Source organism: Canis lupus, chromosome 24 (genome assembly GCF_011100685.1).
Source record: "Canis lupus familiaris isolate Mischka breed German Shepherd chromosome 24, alternate assembly UU_Cfam_GSD_1.0, whole genome shotgun sequence".
Lineage (NCBI taxonomy): Eukaryota > Metazoa > Chordata > Mammalia > Carnivora > Canidae > Canis > Canis lupus.
The window spans coordinates 20,231,751-20,250,214 of NC_049245.1; the positions used below are offsets into that span (position 1 = coordinate 20,231,751).

Consider the following 18,464-nt stretch of genomic DNA (forward strand, 5'->3'; position numbering starts at 1 on the left):
CACACCTTCTCTGAGGTCCTTCTCTTCTCAAGGCTCCCTCCCCATGCAGATGCCACCTTTCCCTCTGCAGTGGCCATGTGGCAGATCTGTATGTGGAGAGCACACTCCCAGTCTGGGCCTCAGCACAAGCTCAGCAGAGAGCAGCAGACCTCAGATGCAGGGCCAGCATGACCTCCAGAGAACGGGACCTGCCCCCACATCCCCCCTGCACTGAGATGCTGCCAGAAGCCTCTCCTCACGCCCATCTCCTGAGGGTAGCTTCTGTGCCAGGCCTTACAGGCGTCAGCCAAGTCCCCGCTTCTGAGGCTGCTGAACCCAGCTTCCAGAGCCCCCGTGGTGGGGAGGCCCAGCCAGCACCAGCTTCAAGGGGGCAGTGAGGGGTCTGGAGGCTCAGTCCCCGGAGATCTGATCCTGTTGGTGCTGCTGAAAGGGGCACAGGGTGGACCTTTGGAACCGTGGGCCCTGAAACAGGGATCACAAAGTGCCAAAGTAACATGGCCTTACAGACAACAGATGCCCCAGCCCAGGCCTGCCATTCCAGCCTTGTTGCCCTTCTCTGCCAACGTTCTTACCCGGCAACTACTAAGCACCACGTGCCTGGCATCTAGAACTGTACATGAGAGGACACAGACGGATGGCCTGCCACAGATGCATTTTAATATGTGTACTTAAAAAAGTTGCCTAGTTGGCCACATTTTGGAAACAAGAGATGTCACAAACATCCCATTTCTGTCTTATAAATCAGAAGATCTGCAAACACACTGACCTGCACTCTTGCATGGCAGCGTGCCTCTTTCCAGTGAGCACCTTCAAGTGTGTTACATTCCTTAAACAGCCACCTGACCTGTTTTGCCACTGTAGACAACTGAGTTTGAGGTCCCTTGCTTTACATGTTTTATTCTGACATATAGACTTCCAATGACTTTATGAGGTAGATAGCATCATGTCCCCATTTTACAGAATAGGAGACAGAGCAATGTGACTCCAGAGCCAAATGCAAGAACACTGGTCTGTGACAAAGAGAGCAAAACATGGACAGTAGGGCTTTTAATAAAGCAAAATGCATTTAATTTGAAAAAGTACCTTTTTTCTGATATTCTTGCTTTGGGGATATAGGTGCTAAAATGCTCTTTCTCTCACTGTATGGCAGTGATAGTAAACAAAAGTCTGATTAAGTGTCATTTGAATGTCCTTATCTGTCAAAATAAAAAGTTGGCAAACCTAGGATAGATTCCTAAATGTACCGATCTTTGAAATCTAAGTCCGAGAACCACTGCTCTGATATGTAGCCTCTCAGCCCCAGAATAACAGTATGCTTTTGCTATTTCTCCTGGTTCAAAAAACAAAACAAAATAAAGTCCTAAACCACTTCTGTCTGCACCTCATCTTACCTTTGAAGAGGTGGCTTTTGAACTGAGTGTTCCCCAAGCCCCCACCCTCCAGCAAACCCACAGAGCATTTGTTCCCTCTTGTCATATTTCTCTCATTCCTCCTCAAGTTACAGTTATGTGTATCCTACACACTTGCACAGCCCCCAGAGAGCTCATAGAACAGAAGAAAGAGTCGGCCAGTCAGCACTTGAAGGGCCCTTAGAGACCCCTGCCTCTGCCTGTCAGTTTGTTTGTGGCATAGCCTCAGGCCACATAGGGAGTTGAGGGCAGACCAGAGCTGAGATGAGGACCCAAGTCTCCTGATGCCTGGGTGCTGGCCTTTTCCACTTTGCCAGGCTGCTTCCCAGACTCTCCTTTCTGGTTGGCTCAGTACCTTGATTTAGAGGACAGTGCTGAGCACGTGACAAATGCTGCATGAATGTCTGTCCATTAGGAGGGGCAGAGCAGCCTGGAGAACACAGGCCTCCTCTTCTCTATGGGCCCTCTGCTCTGGCTGCATATTACCTGCATCAAACCTTCACTCAGTGTGAACTGCCCATCAAGTGAAGAAATGGCCCTCCAGCCTCTGGTGACCTGGATGCAGAAAGACCCCATAGGTCTCAGGAATACAATTCCAATTAGGCCAGAGTTATGATCTCAGCCTTGCCGAGCAATCTTGGGTAAATGCTTTCACCTCTCCAGATATCAGGTGCTCCAGACAGGTGGGATGCTGAGAATAGAGATGAAGAATTCCCCAAGCCTGTTGGCTTGGTTATCTGGCATTAGATAGGCTTTCCAAGAGGAATTTCAGAGTCTTGCCTCTAGAAGCCTCTAAAGACAGGAAAGGTTCTCATCCGCCTGGGACAAATGGATTATTCCATTAGAGCTGTGCCAGAGTGAGCTTGAATGGTCCCTCAGACTCTGTGGCTACTTTTTGTGTTGCTGGGGTTGAAAGCCAACAAATCTTTAGAACAGTTTGGAAGTGTCCTAAGCTGGGTGGATGATGATGATGACGGTGATTCATAAACTCAATTCAGAAAACAAGGACATGACAATGGCGTCATCTCTCTAAAGCCTTCCTGGCCCACTGAGTAGGAAAGATCATCTCTCCTCTCTGACCTGCCATTACACACTGTCATCAGTATGCATCACAGCTCCTGGATGGTTTGTCATACCTACATGTTTAGATGTTTGTCTCCTGCTTAGACATTAGTTTCTTAAAACTAGGGATCACCTCTTACTCTTTCCTGTATCCCCATGCACTTAACCCAGGGCCTGACTGAGAAATAATAAACAAATGCTAATCAACATTTAGCTAGACAAGGGATTCCTTCCCCCTATTCTGGTATAAAGTGGCACTAGGTCTCTTAACGCCAGTAGATGCACCCAGTTTATCTGCAGGATGGAAATGCCAACTTTCAGAGGGAAACTGGCTTACCTAAAGTTACTCAGTTAACAAGACAGCCCAGGCTAGAAGTAACCCTGTTGACTCCCAGCACAGCGGGCTTCCAGCTAAATCTTCTCAGCTTGTAACACATTAGCTGTGTAACTCTCTGCCCTGGCTTTCTCTCTTGTGAAATGGGTAAAAGTCATAACATGATTATCTCAGGAATAAATAAAACAGAGCACAGCAAATAGAGAGCACATAAAATGCGTGTCTGTCATGACTGTCGTTCAGGGTCAGTAGTGAAAGGGCCCCCACCACCCATCGGCAAAGCAGGGCTCACAGTGAAAGGAACCCTTCACAGCCCTGACTTACATGCTCTTCAACCCAGCAAGTCCCCTGCAGTCATCACTTTGGGGAAATGCCTGATCTCTGGTCATGAACCCTTCACTGCTTTCCCTTCTTCTAACCCCGAAGCGTGTGCAGAAGAGTACACACAATTCACAGTGATGACAGCGAGGTATGTTGGGGTGAGGGGGAGTGAAACCTTTGGAAGAGCATGCTGTTCTGGGTCAGACAGACTTGCTATCAGATAACATGCTGCCCTTCCTTGCTGTGCAACTGCAGGCAAGTCAATCTCTCTCAGCATTGCACTCCTCATCTTTCAAATAGGTATAATTTGTTATGAGGATCACCTGAGGTAGGTAATGGCCTGGTATTCCACAGATGATACTAAGAGTAATAATACCTGTCCCATTTTTATTTGACAAAATGTCAGAACCAGAAGGGGGCCTTAGGGATCAAGTAGTCCAGTCCTGTTACGTATGGGTGGGGACCCAGAGGTCATGATTGGCCCAAGGTCACACAATGGGGTGGGGGTAGAGTGAGACCTGGGGCCTGGGTCTCCAGATTTTCTGCTGCCTGTTCACTTTGGCCCACTTGATTCTCCTCATCCTCCCTCCCCCACCTGAACACTCCCAAGAACGGCAAGGGGCTGGAATTATGTTCTTCCCAATCCTTTTCCCTTCACGTTCATCTTAAACCAGTCAGCACCATCTGTTTGTCAATGTCAGCCTTCTCCCAGGGACACTGAGCCCCTTCCAGCCTGTCTTGCAAAGAAGGTAAACCAACTGCTGGCTACTGGCAACAGCACTAATAACACTTTTAGTAATAGTGATTAATGGCAACCAGCAAACCTGTATAGTGCCCTGTGCTCAACAGTGCTTTTCCTACAACTGTCAACACATTCCTGAAGTTTCACCCTAACCTAGTTAGCTTAGGGGCATAATTTCTTCAAACGTATTCAACACTTACTGAACACCTACTTTGTGCCTAGCCACAGGCTAGGGGTTGGAGACAGAGGAAAAAGACCAGGTCTCCACAAGGAGTTGCTCAGAATCTAATGGAGATTTAGGGGAGGTGGGGACATAACTCCATTTGGCCCAAATGATTCAGCAGCAAAATGCCCTGCCCAAGCCTATTGGGAGCCTTCTTTATCATGCTGTCAGGAGACAGAGTGTATCTGTGGAATACATTGGAGGAAGAAACGGTGAGTGCTAGGCTGAAAGAACAGCAGGGGGAAGATGAAGAATAGAAGATACAGACATCAAAACACTTGATTCCCTGTCTCAGGGAGATTCTAGTGGGAGATTCCAGGGAGGGCAGGGGAGCAGCAGGAGGCCCCATACAGGATCAGGAGGCCTTGGCCCCTGATCCCTGCAAGTACACAAGATTTCGACGCTTCTCTTCCCTTAGGGATTTTGCCTTCAGATGCCAAGATTTTCCAAACCCAGTGCTGGGCTACACATGCCTCCTTGGGACCATCATTCGCTAGAATGATGTCACACCCCTAGCAGTGGAAACGTTTGTACCTCCTGGTTGCTTCCTAGGCCGTCAGCCCAACACACTCCAGCATTCATTATCCCCTGGCAGGGATGCCATCCTCAGGGACATGGAAGAGATTGGTGAGGTGGGGGTGGGGGGAGAAGAGGCTAAAAGCAGCCACTCTTCCTCTCTTCCCCCAGTCTCTCTCTCAAGTCCTGTGTCCCTGAACACCTACCATGTGTTGGGCACAGGCACTGTTTTAAGGTGCTTCCCTATAGATCTCATTTAATCATCACTCAATCCTCTGAGGCATGCCTGCCTCTTCCCAGATTTACAGATGAGGAAATTGAAGCTTGGGGATGGGAAGCAACCCCACGAAGGTCACCCCAGTGACGGCGTAAGGATGTCACTACAGTACTGTCTGATGCCTCCTGTTCCATGAGACTCACAAGGTCATGTTTCACTAGAGGAGTCCAGAGTTGAAAGAGACCAACTGAGGAAACCCCAAGTATTTCATAAACCCAAGTTTAAATTCTGGGTTGCTTTAGTAGAGGGGTCTCCCTGACATGTAAAGTGCTGCGTGAGTGGCATATCACAACTCTACAGACCACCGAATCCAACTCCTGCATTTAACGGATGAACAGACAAACACCCACGCCTAAAGGATTTTAAGATGGCTACTGGTGGCCTACTAGCAAGCTAAGAGACTAGAACCCCAATCCCTGGCACTTTGCATACACCACTCTGCCTGCAGAGATCACCCTTCCCTGATAAGCTCCTCCAGCCCACCCCACACCACCAGATGGGCAGGGAGGGCAGAGGAAATGGGCAGCTGTGCAGCCAGGCCTCCCCTCAGCCTGCAGGGTGGAGGAAGGGAATATGGGGCTCCCGGGGCTAGTAGGTGCTCTGCTGGGGAGCCGAGGGAGGAAGCATCTTATCCCATGGAAGGTCCAAGGGATGGAGGCTCAGGTCTTCCACTGCAGGGGTCGTGGCATATTTTCCCGATCTACTGTAGGGCCCTGATGCTTCTCAGGGGGAAATGTGGTAAAGAAGCAGTCACTGGCATTTGACCTTGGGTTGGGTGTGGGGTTCCACCCCTCTCCCACCCCTAGGTACCCTTACTCCTCCTCAGAAAACGAAAGAGGCTCCAATATTTGCCAAATGCGGGAAGAAGAAGGCATTTAGGAACGGGGTGGTCCCTAAACCTCTCCTAATCGCCCACCTTGAGCATCTTCCCTGCTGCAATCAGCATCCTGTAATTAGTGATTTTCACGGTTTGGGGGCGGGGTGGGGGGGAAATGAAGGGAGGGTGAGAATGAGTCACAGTTAACCCCTCCTCGGCCGGTGCCCTCGCGGGGATTCCACCGCAGCGGGCGGTCGCCAGCGCCCCCCGCCCGCCAGCCCGTCCGCCGGCCGGTGCAGCGCGGGGCCCCCTGCGGGCTCGGCCGCGGCCTCCTCACCTGTGTCCACCGGCGCTCCGCAGCCTGCCGGCTCGCACCGCTCCGGCCCCGCTTGGCGCAGCGCCTCTGCAGTCGCGGCTGCAGCTGTCTGGCCCGGATCAGCAACCTGCGGCGGTGGGGGAACACACAGACAGGGGCTGGTGACCGCGGGCGGGGACGCCGGGCGGCCGAGCCCCCGGCAGCTGACAGCTGGGGCGCCGCAGCCAGAAAGCCCGGGGGGCAGGCTGCCTGCTGGGCGCTGGGTCCGGTCAGCTCCCCGGCGCGGCCCGCGCCTCCCCTCCCCCCACCCGCACCCGGCTCTCGCGACTGCGGTGGGTGCAGCTGGGTGGCGGGTCCGGAGGTCCCTGGGGGTCCCCGTCATCACCTGCGGAGGCTTCCATGGCTTCGGCTGCCCTGCCCAGGCCGCCGACCTGCTCTCCGGAGCCCCTGCTGGAGGCGGCTCGCCGGGGCTGGGGCTGCCGGGAGGGAGGGGACGGGAGGATGAGGTGGATGGAAGGGACCAGCCAGTGGGCGGCTCGCTGGCAGCTGCGTAAGCGGCCCGTCTTCACTTTCCTTCTTAAAGAGATAGTTGGCATCTTGCTCCAGAGGGCGCGGGAGCCGAGCAAGCACGGGGTGGGGTCCTCTCGCACCTACATGCCCGCCTGTGCTTAGAGCTGGGCAGCAGCTGATGGAGGAAAGCGCATTGTCCACTGACAGACTGTGGGATCCTGAGCAAGTCCTTTGACCTCCCTGGGCCTCAGCTTTCTCATCTGTAACATGGGTTGATGATACCAATCTCACTTCCTGGCACACTGCCGGCTTTTGTTAAATACTAACATCATCTGAATTCCATTAGGAACATTTTTCACTTCTGAGTACCAGGGTTACTTATTTAATGTGAATAGCATCTGCATTACGAAGAAAAATGATGGCAAGAATCTGAAATAACTGAAAACGAAAATGTTTGTCTTTGAAGTATTAAGATGGTGAATCTTTGAAAACACGGAGAGATAATCACAACCTAAATTAAATGTTCTTTATACACCTGTTCCCTCTGTTTTCCATCTGCTAATGCAGGGGAAACAAGAACAAAGAGTCCAGAAAAGTGGCTTCTCTGCCTATCCCTTCCACTTCTAGCCATGTAGCTTTAGGTAAGTTAACTAGCTCTCTGGACCTGTTTCTTATCTGCTCCATATGTGAGAAGCGGGGTGCAACAGAGGGGGCTCCCTCTTTTTGCAGCAGCCCTTCTGGTTAGTTATTCCTTTGCCTCAAAACCATCTCTCACTTTTTCAGATCTCTGCTCAAATGTCACTGTCTCAGGGAGGCCTTCCTTGACCACCCTACATAACACAGTAATTTCCTCTTCCCCTACTTCCTTTAACCTAGTTTTGCTGTATTTCTAGTTGACATATTGTATATATACTACTTGTTTGTCCGTCATTGTCATCCCTACTAGAATGTACTCTATGAGGGCAGGAACTTTGTACTTCCCCTGCTATATTTCCAATACCTAGAGTAGTGCCTGACACATATCAGGTGCTCAGTAACTACTGACTAAGTGAATGAGAGAGCAAGCATACATTGTGCCAGTCTTCCATAAGAACACAAGGCCAGATGCCATCCTGGTCATCAAAGCTCTTACATCCTTAAGTCTCTGTCTACTTTTGGAGAGACTGAACCTGGTACCTTATATCCTCCACCTAAACTGAGGGAGAAGAATTTGTAAAGTGATTTTACCAAGTTTATATCATGACTCTGCAGTACTAGCCTAGTGAGAAATAGTACTTGTACAGGGGGAAAAAAAAACACTTTATATTTACTGTTCCTTTTCAAAGTTAAATCTTTTCCTGTGGCTGGAATTTGTGGTAAATCTACCACTCTGTAACAATGCCTATAATTTGAAACTTATGCCTATAAATATTTTTAGTGTTGGTTGTTTTCTCCACGATTCTATTAAATTGAATTTTTTTAGTCAGATAGCCATCATTACATTATGCTTTGTGGAAAAACGTGGCAGGACAACTGTAGCAGGAATAGGAAATTGTAGTTGAAAAAGCCATGTGAAATAAGGTCTGCTGTCTAAAAAAATTAATGCTGTATTAGCAAGTTAATCGATAAGATGCTCTATCTGCCCTAAGGCCCACTTAAATTATAAGTGATTTCTTTGCATTTGAAGCAAAACCAAAGGAAGCCATGCAATTAGTTTTCTTATCAGGAGGTAATTTCTAAGATCCTCATTTAAAATTTTAAAAAAATTTTTGTCTGTACCATAGTTTTGGTTTTGTTGTTGTGGTGGGTTTTTTTTTTTTTTTTGGCTTGATACTCAGAAGACTACATTTCCCAGAAATCCCAACAAGGAACTTCTCCCAATCAAGAGAGAGCACCTCCACCCACAGTACTTCCATCTGGGATGGTGTTAGTGGAAAGAATTCTCTCTTCAGCATCATAAAGCATATGATGAAGAGAGCCAGTATTTAGTTATGATGTAAATTACAACAAACGAGGATTTTAAGCATAAATCAGATTATTCTAAAGAAATCAGTAGTTTTGTTTTGTACTAATTGGGAGATACTTAAATTTGCTTAGTTTCAAAGATAATTTTGGTTCCAATTCTGGGTAAACACTCCTCCCACTGAATGCAGCAAGAAAATCTGAACAAGTAGCGGCTACGTGAGGAGTCTGAAGAGAAAATACTAACAGGCAAACTAGGGAAGAAGACCAGAATTTTCTGGCCTAGTAAACTAGCAAATATACGATTTTTATTTCCTCTGGTATCCCCTGGCCTAGTCTCAAGGCAGCCCAAATCTGGAATCGGGGGATCAACACAGAGAGCTCTCAAAGCAACTCTCTAGTTCTGACCTGAGGGTCAGGAAAGGAGACCCTTTATGCTCAGTGTGAGTGGGGGGAAAATAATTTTTCTTTTCTTTTTTAATCTTTTCTCCATTGTCTCACAACCCAGCCCTCAGGCAATACTGCAGTGGAGGCTAGGACAACAGGGACTCATGTGTCTCAAACTAAGGGAGGAAAGACTTCTCCAATCAAAGTAACTGTGGTTCTGAGAGAGGGTGAACCTCTAATGTTTTTTGTCTCCTTCTGTCCTCCCACCATTTGGCTCCAGATGCAGGTGCAATTGTGGGAAGAAGCTAACAAAACAGAAGAGTAAATAAAACTCCACACTCCAGCTTCCTGGTGAGTCCCAAAGAGGAGAAACATCATCATCATCATCATCATCATATATTTTCAGTTACTTTTAAAAACATAAGGAAAAAAATCCTGAAAGGAATCAGAGAAAAATGATATATTAATTATACAGGAAGAATGATTTGAATAACTGGATTCCTCAACCAAAACTACAGATGGCAGGGCATCTGCCTTTGGCCCAGGTCATGATCCCAGGATCTGGGATCGAGTCCCCCACAGGGAGCCTGCTTCTTCCTCTGCCTATGTCTCTGCCTCTCTCTCTCTCTCTCTCTCTCTCTCTCTCTGTTCTCATGAATAAACAAAACCACAGATGGCAAGAAAAAAATGGAACAAAATTTTTAAATTGCTGAAAGAAAAGATCAGTCAACCATATCCAGCAAAATTATCCTTCAGGAATAAAGGTGATATAAAGACACTTTCAGACTAAGAAAACTAAAAGAATTCATTGTCAGCAGACCTGCTCTGAAGGAACTGCTGAAGAAAATTCTTCAGATAGAAGGGAAATGATATTAGAAGGAAACGTGGAATATAAGGAAGAAAAGAACAATAAAAATGGTAAATATCTGGGTAAATTTTATAGACTATTTTTCTCCTCTTGAATTCTTTGAAGAAGTTTCAATAAGTTTGACAGTTGAAAGCAGAAATCCTAACACAGTCTGGTGGGGTTTCAATATATGTAGGTAAGACAATTGCATTATAAGGAAGTGAGTGTAAAGGAACTTTTATGATGCAAGGTTTCTACCCTCCACTTAAAGTAATAAAATATCAATTCTAAGTAGGGTGTGAAAAGCTAAGTATATATATTGTAGTTCTTAGAGATCCTTAAAAAATATCTCTAACAAAAGATGTAGTGAAAAAAAAAACAGGTAAATTAAAGTGGAATTCTAAAATATGTTCAAATATTCCAAAACAAGGCAAGAAAGGAGGAACAGAGAAATGAAAAATACAGAGAACAGTAAACAAATAATAAAATAGTAGATCTATATCCAAACATATCAAATATTACATTAAAAATAAATGGTTGAGGGGCACCTGGGTGGCAGCTGCTTAGTCTACCTTGGGTTTGGGTCATGATCCTGGAGCCCAGAGGTGTCTGCTTCTCCCTTTGCCTCTGCCCCTGGCTCATGCTCTCTCGTTCTTTTTCTCTCTCTCAAATAAATGAAATCTTTAAAAAAAAAAACGGTTTAGATACACCAATTACAAGAGATGATCAGAATGAATAAAAAATTACTTAAATAGATGCTGTCTATAAAAAAGCTCACTTTTTAAAAAAGATTTTATTTATTTATTCATGAGAGACGCACAGAGAAAGGTAGAGACACAGGCAGAAGGAGAAGCAGACCCCCCACAGGAAGCCCAATGCAGGACTTGATCCCCAGACCCTGGGGTCATGCCCTGAACCAAAGGCAGATGCTAAACCGCTGAGCTACCCAGGCATCCCTATAAAAAACTCACTTAAATATAATTATATAGGTAGATTAAAAGTTAGATATATACATACCAAAAAAAAATATATATATATATATACACACACATACCATGTGATCACTAATCAAGAGGAACCTGGAATGGCTTAAGATGAGAAAAAGTAGACTTTCAGAGCAAAGAAAATTACCAGGGATAAAGAGAATTATTATACAAAAATAAAAAGGTCACTTACCAGGAAGGCATAATTATTAACGTGCATGCACCTAATAAAAGAACTTCAAAATACATTAAGCAAAAGCTGTCAGAACTGAAAGGAGAAATATACAGATTCATGATTACAGCTACAGAGATGAATACTCTTTTCTCAGTAATCATTAGAATGAGTAGACAGAAAATAAGCAAGGATAAGGAAAAGTGAAGAGCACTGTCAATCAACTAGGTCCAATCAACATTTATAGAACACTTCATTCAACAACTGCAGAATATATTCTTTTCAAGTGCCATGGAACATCCACCAAGACAGACCCTATACTGGGTCTTAACAAATTCAAAGAATCAGACTCATTTAAAATATGTTCTCTGGACCAAGACCAGAAATAAACTCTAGAAAGATAACAGGAAAATCTCCTTTGGAAATTAAACAGTATCCTTCTAAATAATCTACAGGTCAAAAAGAAGTCTCAAAAGAAATTAGAAAATATTTTGAACTAAACAAAAGTGAAAATATAATGTATCAAAATGTATGCAATGCAGCTAAAGCAGTACTTGAAGGGGAATACATAGCATGAAGAGTTTAAATTAGAAAAGAATGGTCTCAAATCAATTAAGCTTCCATTTTAGCAAAACAAACTCAAAGCAAGCCAAAGGAAGGAAACGTCAGAGCAAAAATTAATGAAATTGAAAAAAGAAAAAGAGCAATGAAACCAAAAGCTGGTTCTTTGAAAAGACCAATAAAATTAATAAATCTCTAGAATGACTGAAAAGAAAAAAAGAGAGAAGACACAGATTAACAGTATCTGGAATGAAAGAGGGGTTACTACTGTGGACCTTGAAGATGTTAAAAGGATAATAAGGGAATACTCCAAACAACTCCACATACATAATCACCAGTTTAGATGAAATAGGACAATTCCTTGAAAACTGGAAACTACCAAAAGTCACTCAAAATGAAATAGATAACTGAATAGCCCTCTATTTTAAAAATGGAATTCATAGTTTAAAGCCTTCCTAAATATTAATCTTCAGATCCAGATAGTTTCATGTGTGAATTCTACCGAACATTTAAAAAAGAAATAACACTAATTCTACAAAGTCTCTTCCAGAAAAATAAAAGAGGTGGAAACACTTTCCAAGTTATTTTATGAAGCCAGTATTACCCTAATACCAAAACCAGAAAAAAAATAAGAAAATTCAAATTACCCTCATGAACCAATATCCATCATAAACACACAAAACAAAATCCCAAACAAAATACTAGAAAATCCATATGAAAACATACTCACCATTGTTCATTATTAGAAAAATGCAAATCAAAACTATGAGTTATCATTTCACATTCACTAAGATAGGTATAATTATTTATTTATTTATTTATTTATTTATTTATTTATTTACTTATTTATGTGTACTAAAATAGCTATAATGTTAAAAAGTGACAATAACAAACACTGACAATGATGCAAAGAAATTAGAACTCTCATACATTACTGATAGAAGAGTAAAATGGCGTAGCCACTTTGGAAGACAGCTTGATAGTTCCTCAAAAAGTTAAACATAGAGTTACCATATGACCCAACAATTCCACTCCTATGTATATATCCAAGAAAGATGAAAATACACATACACAGAAACTTAAATACTAATGTTCACAGCAGCATTATTCTATTATAATGGTCAAAAAGTAGGAACAACCACATGTCTACCAACTGACGAATGGATAAACCAAATGTATATCCATATAATGAAATATTAATTTGGCCATTAAACAGAATAAAATACAGATACATTCTACAATGTAGATAAACCCTAAAAATGTTATGCTAAGGAAAAAAAGCCAGACACAAAAGACCATATGAGAGTCAAAAAATGCATTAGTTGCCTGGAGTTGTGGGGAAATGGGAGTGAGGAGTGATTATAATAAGTATGGGGTTTCTTTTTGAGTGATGAAAATGTTCTAAAATTAAATAATGGTAATAGTTGCGTAACACTGTGACTATACTGAAAACATGAAGCGAATACTTTAAAAGGGGTGAATTCTATGGTACGTAAATATGTCTCAATAAAGCTGTTAAAATAAATTAGCAAATAGAATCCAGAGATACATCATAGCCAAGTAGAATTTATCCTAGAAATGCAAAACTGCTTAAAAATTCAAAAATCAATTGGTGTAATTCACCATATTAACTGTGTAAAGAAAAACCTCATGAAACAATCAGAAAAGGTGTTTAACAAAATTCAACATCCATTCGCGCATACACACACACACACACACACAAACCCAACTCACAGCAAACTAAGAATAGAAAGGAATATTCTCAACCTGACAAAAATTATTCCTCCCCCACAAACCAGCTATAGCTAATATACAGAATGGTGAAGATGAATGCTTTCCTCCTCATATTGTGAACAGACTGACAAGGAAGAAATGACACTGTCCTTCTTTGTGACATGAATGCCTAAAGAAAATCCCAAGGAATCTACAAAAAACAAACTCTTGGACTAGTTTTTAAGTTTAGCAAGGTCACAGAATACAAAATTAATCCACAAAATTGTATGAATGATAAAATTATAGAGATGGAGAACAGATTAGTGGTTGCCAGAAACTAATGAGGAGGGTACGGAAACAGGTGGCTGTGGCTTCAAAAGGGTATGACGAATGTTTTTTGTGATGAAACTATTCTGTTTCTTGACTGGTGGGTGGGAGTCACATGGAGCAACATATGCAATAACATTGCATAGAACTAAATACACACAAACGAGTGCATGTAAAACTGGTGAAATATGAGTAAGGTGAACAGACTGTATCAATGTCAATTTCCTGTGATACCGTACTATAATTATGCAATTATTGTACTATAATTATGCAACTGGGTGAAGGGTGATCTTTCTGTATTATTATTATTTTTCTTTAAAGATTTTATTTACTTATTAATGAGAGACAGACACGGGGGGGTAGGGGCAGAGACACAGGCAGAGGTAGAAGCAGGCTCCATGCAGGATGCCCAACATGGGACTCGATCCTGGGTCTCCAGGATCACACCCTGGACCCAAGGTGGTGCTAAACTGCTGAGCCACCCAGGCTGCCCTCTGTATTATTTTTTTTAAAGGGCATGGAGTCCCACTATGATCTAAAAAGTAACAAAACATCAGTTGTTTAACTCTCATACTGCTAGTGTGAGTACAAAAAGGTACATCCACTCTGGAAAATGATTTGATAATTTCTTATCAAGAAATTCTTAAACATTTCTTAAACATGCACTTACCATGTGATCCAGCAATCTTACTCCTAGATATTTACCCTAGAGAAATAAATTTATGCTTACACAAAACTGTACATGAGTGTATGTGTACAGCAGCTCCATTTATAATGTCTTTTTTTTTAATTTTTATTTATTTATGATAGTCACACACAGAGGGAGAGAGAGGCAGAGACACAGGCAGAGGGAGAAGCAGGCTCCATGCACCAGGAGCCCGACGTGGGATTCGATCCCGGATCTCCAGGATCGCGCCCTGGGCCAAAGGCAGGCGCCAAACCGCTGCGCCACCCAGGGATCCCTGCAGCTCCATTTATAATTGTTAAAAACTGGGAACAACTTCAATGTCTTCCAGGGGCTAAATGAATGAATAAACGGTGGTATATCTAAACAACAGAATACTATTCAGCAATAAATAGTATCAAACCACTGATACATGCAACCACTTAGACAAATATCAAAGGCATTAGATTATTGAAAGAAGCCGTTCTCAAAAAGATGACATATTATTTGATTCCATCTATAGGACATTCTTTTTTTTTTTTTTTTTTTTTTTTTTTTTATACGACATTCTTAAAAAGACAAAACTATAGTCATGTAAAAGAGTGGTTGCCAGGAGTTAGGATGGGCAAAGGAGTGATTACAAAGGGATAAAACACAAGGGAGTTATTTTGGGTGATATAATTCTTGCTATCCTGATGATTGTAGTGGTGGGCACAGGAATCTTAGACATGTGTTAAAATTCATAGAACTGTGTGCCAAAATGAAAAAGTCCGTTTTTCTTTATGCTAATATAAAAAATAAAAGATTTTTTGGGGGGCGACTTTTAATCATGTATCTCTCAAAAAATAAAAGACATTTTTATTTTTTTTATTTTTATTTTTTATAATTTTTTTTGAGAGACATAGAGAGAGAGGAGGGGGGAAGGGGCAAAGAGACAGAGAATCTTTTTATTTTTATTTTTTTATTTTTATTTTTTATTTTTTTTATTTATGATAGTCACAGAGAAAGAGAGAGAGAGAGAGAGAGAGAGAGGCAGAGACACAGGCAGAGGAAGAAGCAGGCTCCATGCACCTGGAGCCCGACGTGGGATTCGATCCCGGGTCTCCCGAATCGGGCCCTGGGCCAAAGGCAGGCGCTAAACCGCTGCGCCACCCAGGGATCCCTAAAAGACATTTTTAAAAGGCAATTTTGACATATCAATCTCATAAATTAACACATTTAAAGAGGCCATTTAGAATTTTGTTTGCAGCATAATTCCAAATACACGGGGAATGAAGAAAGTACTATAGGCTTCACTTTATAGTATATTATGGAGCTCACAGAGCATTACATGAAAATTTCCTAACTCAACCTTCAACTAAGAAAAAAGAAAAACAATGGTTTTAATGTCAAAAATACTTAGCAAAGGGCAGCCTGGGTGGCTCAGCGGTTTAGCGCCACCTTCAGCCCAGGGTGTGATCCTGGAGACCCGGGATAGAGTCCCACATTGGGCTCCCTGCATGAAGCCTGCTTCTCCCTCTGCCTGTGTCTCTGCCCCTGTCTCTCTCTCTGTGTCTCTCATGAATGAATAAATAAAATCTTTAAAATAAATGCTTGGTAAATACTAAGTAAAAGAACATTTATTTTAATGACCTTTACTTTAAATGTAGCTGCAGACAACATGCTAAACAAGTGTCTACTAATTTTTTAACATAAGAAGATTTAATTTTGCTGACACATGACTGGTAGTTATAATAATCATTAAATAATAGTAAAAATGTTAAATGAACGATAAATAGACTACAATAATTTAAAACAAACATGAATTTTAGAACTTTCAATTCAGATATTAGATTAAAAACCATGGCAGTAGGTCAAATCAAGGATTATTTGCATTGTAGAATCAAATAAATTATTGTCTGTTGGGGGGGGGAGCAAGAAAGTATTAATTGTTAATTAGTCTCATAGAATTTAAGTAAATAATCCAATGTAAAATGACTTTTAAAAATATCCTTAAATGTTTTTTGAAGGCGCATAGTATTTTAAGAACGTATTCTAAATGCAACATTCAAGTTAGGGAGATGTTGTAAATACTATACATTCAAGTTAGCTAAGTTAAACATATTACTTAGCTACAATTAAGTTTTTCTGTAAGTATATAGGTTTCCAATTCTGGCTATGATTATTCTGAATTTACAAAGAGGAAATAGGAGTCAGCCTATAGATGAAACGGATCGGACCTTTAGCTGCTTCCAGACAGCTTCTGCATTAAATCGAACAATCTATACAGAGATTCCAATGATTACATAAATCTGCATGTTCTGGATTTCCTTCACATTTCATAGAACATTGGTCCCACTGTAGCTATAATATCTGCATAGGGAGCACTCTGGCTCAGCTCAATAGCCTGCTGTTTTTTTAGGACAAGAAAGCTATAAAATTTGGCAGCAGCTTGTTTCCGGTCACTATTTCTGCAGAGCTTCATCAGACTAAAGTACTGCATTCCCATCCTGTTGGATTCCTGGGAAAATAATCAGAAAAGAAGAAAGGAAAGAGAAACAGCATCATTAAAAGTACAGCAGAGGATGCCTGGGTGGCTCAGCGGTTAAGTGTCTGCCTTCGGCCCAGGGTCGTGATCCTGCAGTCCCCTGATCAAGTCCCACATTGGGGTCCCTGCATGGGGCCTGCTTCTCCCTCTGCCTGTGTCTCTGCCTCTCTCTCTCTCTCTCATGAATAAATACAATCTTTAAAAAAAATAAAATAAAAGTACAGCAGACTGTGAATGCATAATAAATAAAATACTGATATTTTTGATAAGTGTGAAACCCTAAGATGGAAAAATGCAAATGACTCATTAGTAAACTTAAAAAACATTATAGGTCATTGAGTATAAGCTTGGTTCATTGAGAAAATACATGCAAAAGAACTCCTAAAGTGTTATACAAATTTCTGATGTGTTATACAAATGTTAGATCTTTGACAAGATCTAAAATTTGATGTTAACATAAATGGCTCTTGTGGAAAGTGCAGTTAGTTTACGCTTGCAGGCAGAAAACAATCCACAAGAGTTTGAGAGGCTTCAAATACAATGAAAATTATCAGCTTCTTTTCCTTAAAGGTACTGAGAGGTGGTGTTGACTATAAACAACTATAGTTATAAATGTAAAATTACATTTATATATCTTAGTGGTAGAGGAATATGACTATCTAAACATCTCCCAGTTTCTTGGCACATACTAAAAAAATGTTGGATTAAGCTTAAGGCACCCATGAACCTATTAGAAAAATTGAGATGCAATGAAGTATTTAATTATGGATGAAGATAACTCCTTTTGTGAAGCCTAGTACTTGGAATCAGAGTTCTAGAATAGAAGTACAGTATAGTTTTTTTTAGTTAGAAATACTGTAATGAATATGGGCCACTATCCCTTGAGCATCTTACTCCTTTGATAGCTTAGCTGTAAAGCATTTTTAGAAATACCATATACAGGTTTTTTTGGGTTAGTCCACAATATTTAGCAAATTAATAAATTAGTTTATCATACTTTATCTCAACAAAAGAAGTGGACCAGTACCAGCAGCCTTTCAGAGATGGCATGCCAAACCTTTACTTAATCCCTCTTGAGGAGACAAGATGTGATTGACTGGCTTTTTCCCCTGGGAGAGAAGAGGGACACCCTTTTCTTTTTTAAAAAAGATTTTATTTATTTCAGAGACAGAAAGCACAAGCAGGGGAAGGGGCAGAGGGAGAGGGAGAAACAAAATCCTTTCAGAGCAGGGAGCCCAATGCAGGGCTTGATCCCAGGAGCCTGACATCAGGACCCTGAGATTAGGACCTGAAGTTGAAGACAGATACTTAACCTACTGAGCCATCCAGGCACCTCAAGGGGCAGCCTTTTCAATTTCAAGAACCCTTTTGAAAAACACCCCAAGGGGACAAATATGCAAGAGTGAACACACGTGCTTATTTATTCTGTTCCCTCCAGAAACGCCTCTAAAATGAAGGTAAGGGACACCTGGGTGGCTCAGCGGTTGAACGTCTGCCTTTGGCTTGGGTCGTGATCCTGGAGACCCAGGATCGAGTCCCACATCGGCCTCCCTGCATGGAGCCTGCTTCTCCCTCTGCCTCTCTTTCTGTGTGTGTCTCTCATGAATGAATAAATAAAATCTTAAAAATAAAATAAAATAAAATAAATAAAATAAAATAAAATAAAATAAAATAAAATAAAATAAAATGAAGGTAAAAGAATAAAAGGTGACAAAGGAAGGAGATAAAGACAAAGTGAAAGACAGACTGACTTAGCAGAGTAGAGAAAGTTAAAACCTAATTGCCAGCAAGGAAGAAAGACAGCAAAAAGCAAGC

The 18,464-nt window shown here is 42.1% G+C and overlaps 2 protein-coding genes across 20 annotated transcripts in view; both read right to left on the bottom strand.

Annotated features, from left to right (window-relative positions):
* SNPH (syntaphilin) overlaps nt 1-6,547 on the bottom strand; it is a 34,699-nt gene extending 28,152 nt beyond the window's left edge. For all 9 annotated transcript variants that reach the window (XM_038571849.1, XM_038571847.1, XM_038571846.1 and 6 more), the window contains exons 1-2: nt 6,403-6,547; nt 6,039-6,144 (exon numbers count right to left, since the gene is read on the bottom strand). The gene's annotated coding sequence lies outside the window, so the exon portion shown is untranslated. The remainder of the gene's footprint in view (nt 1-6,038; nt 6,145-6,402) is intronic.
* Nucleotides 6,548-14,687: 8,140 nt separating this feature from the next.
* Nucleotides 14,688-18,464, bottom strand: part of RAD21L1 (RAD21 cohesin complex component like 1) — a 29,884-nt gene continuing 26,107 nt past the window's right edge. For 4 of the 11 annotated variants that reach the window (XM_038571853.1, XM_038571859.1, XM_038571856.1 and 1 more), the window contains one exon: nt 14,692-16,622. In XM_038571853.1, coding sequence (XP_038427781.1) covers nt 16,434-16,622 — 189 coding nt within the window. In that variant the 3' untranslated portion in view covers nt 14,692-16,433. Of the gene's footprint in view, nt 16,623-18,464 lie in introns of all 11 variants that reach the window. The other 7 variants (XM_038571855.1, XM_038571858.1, XM_038571850.1 and 4 more) reach the window with 5 other exon arrangements.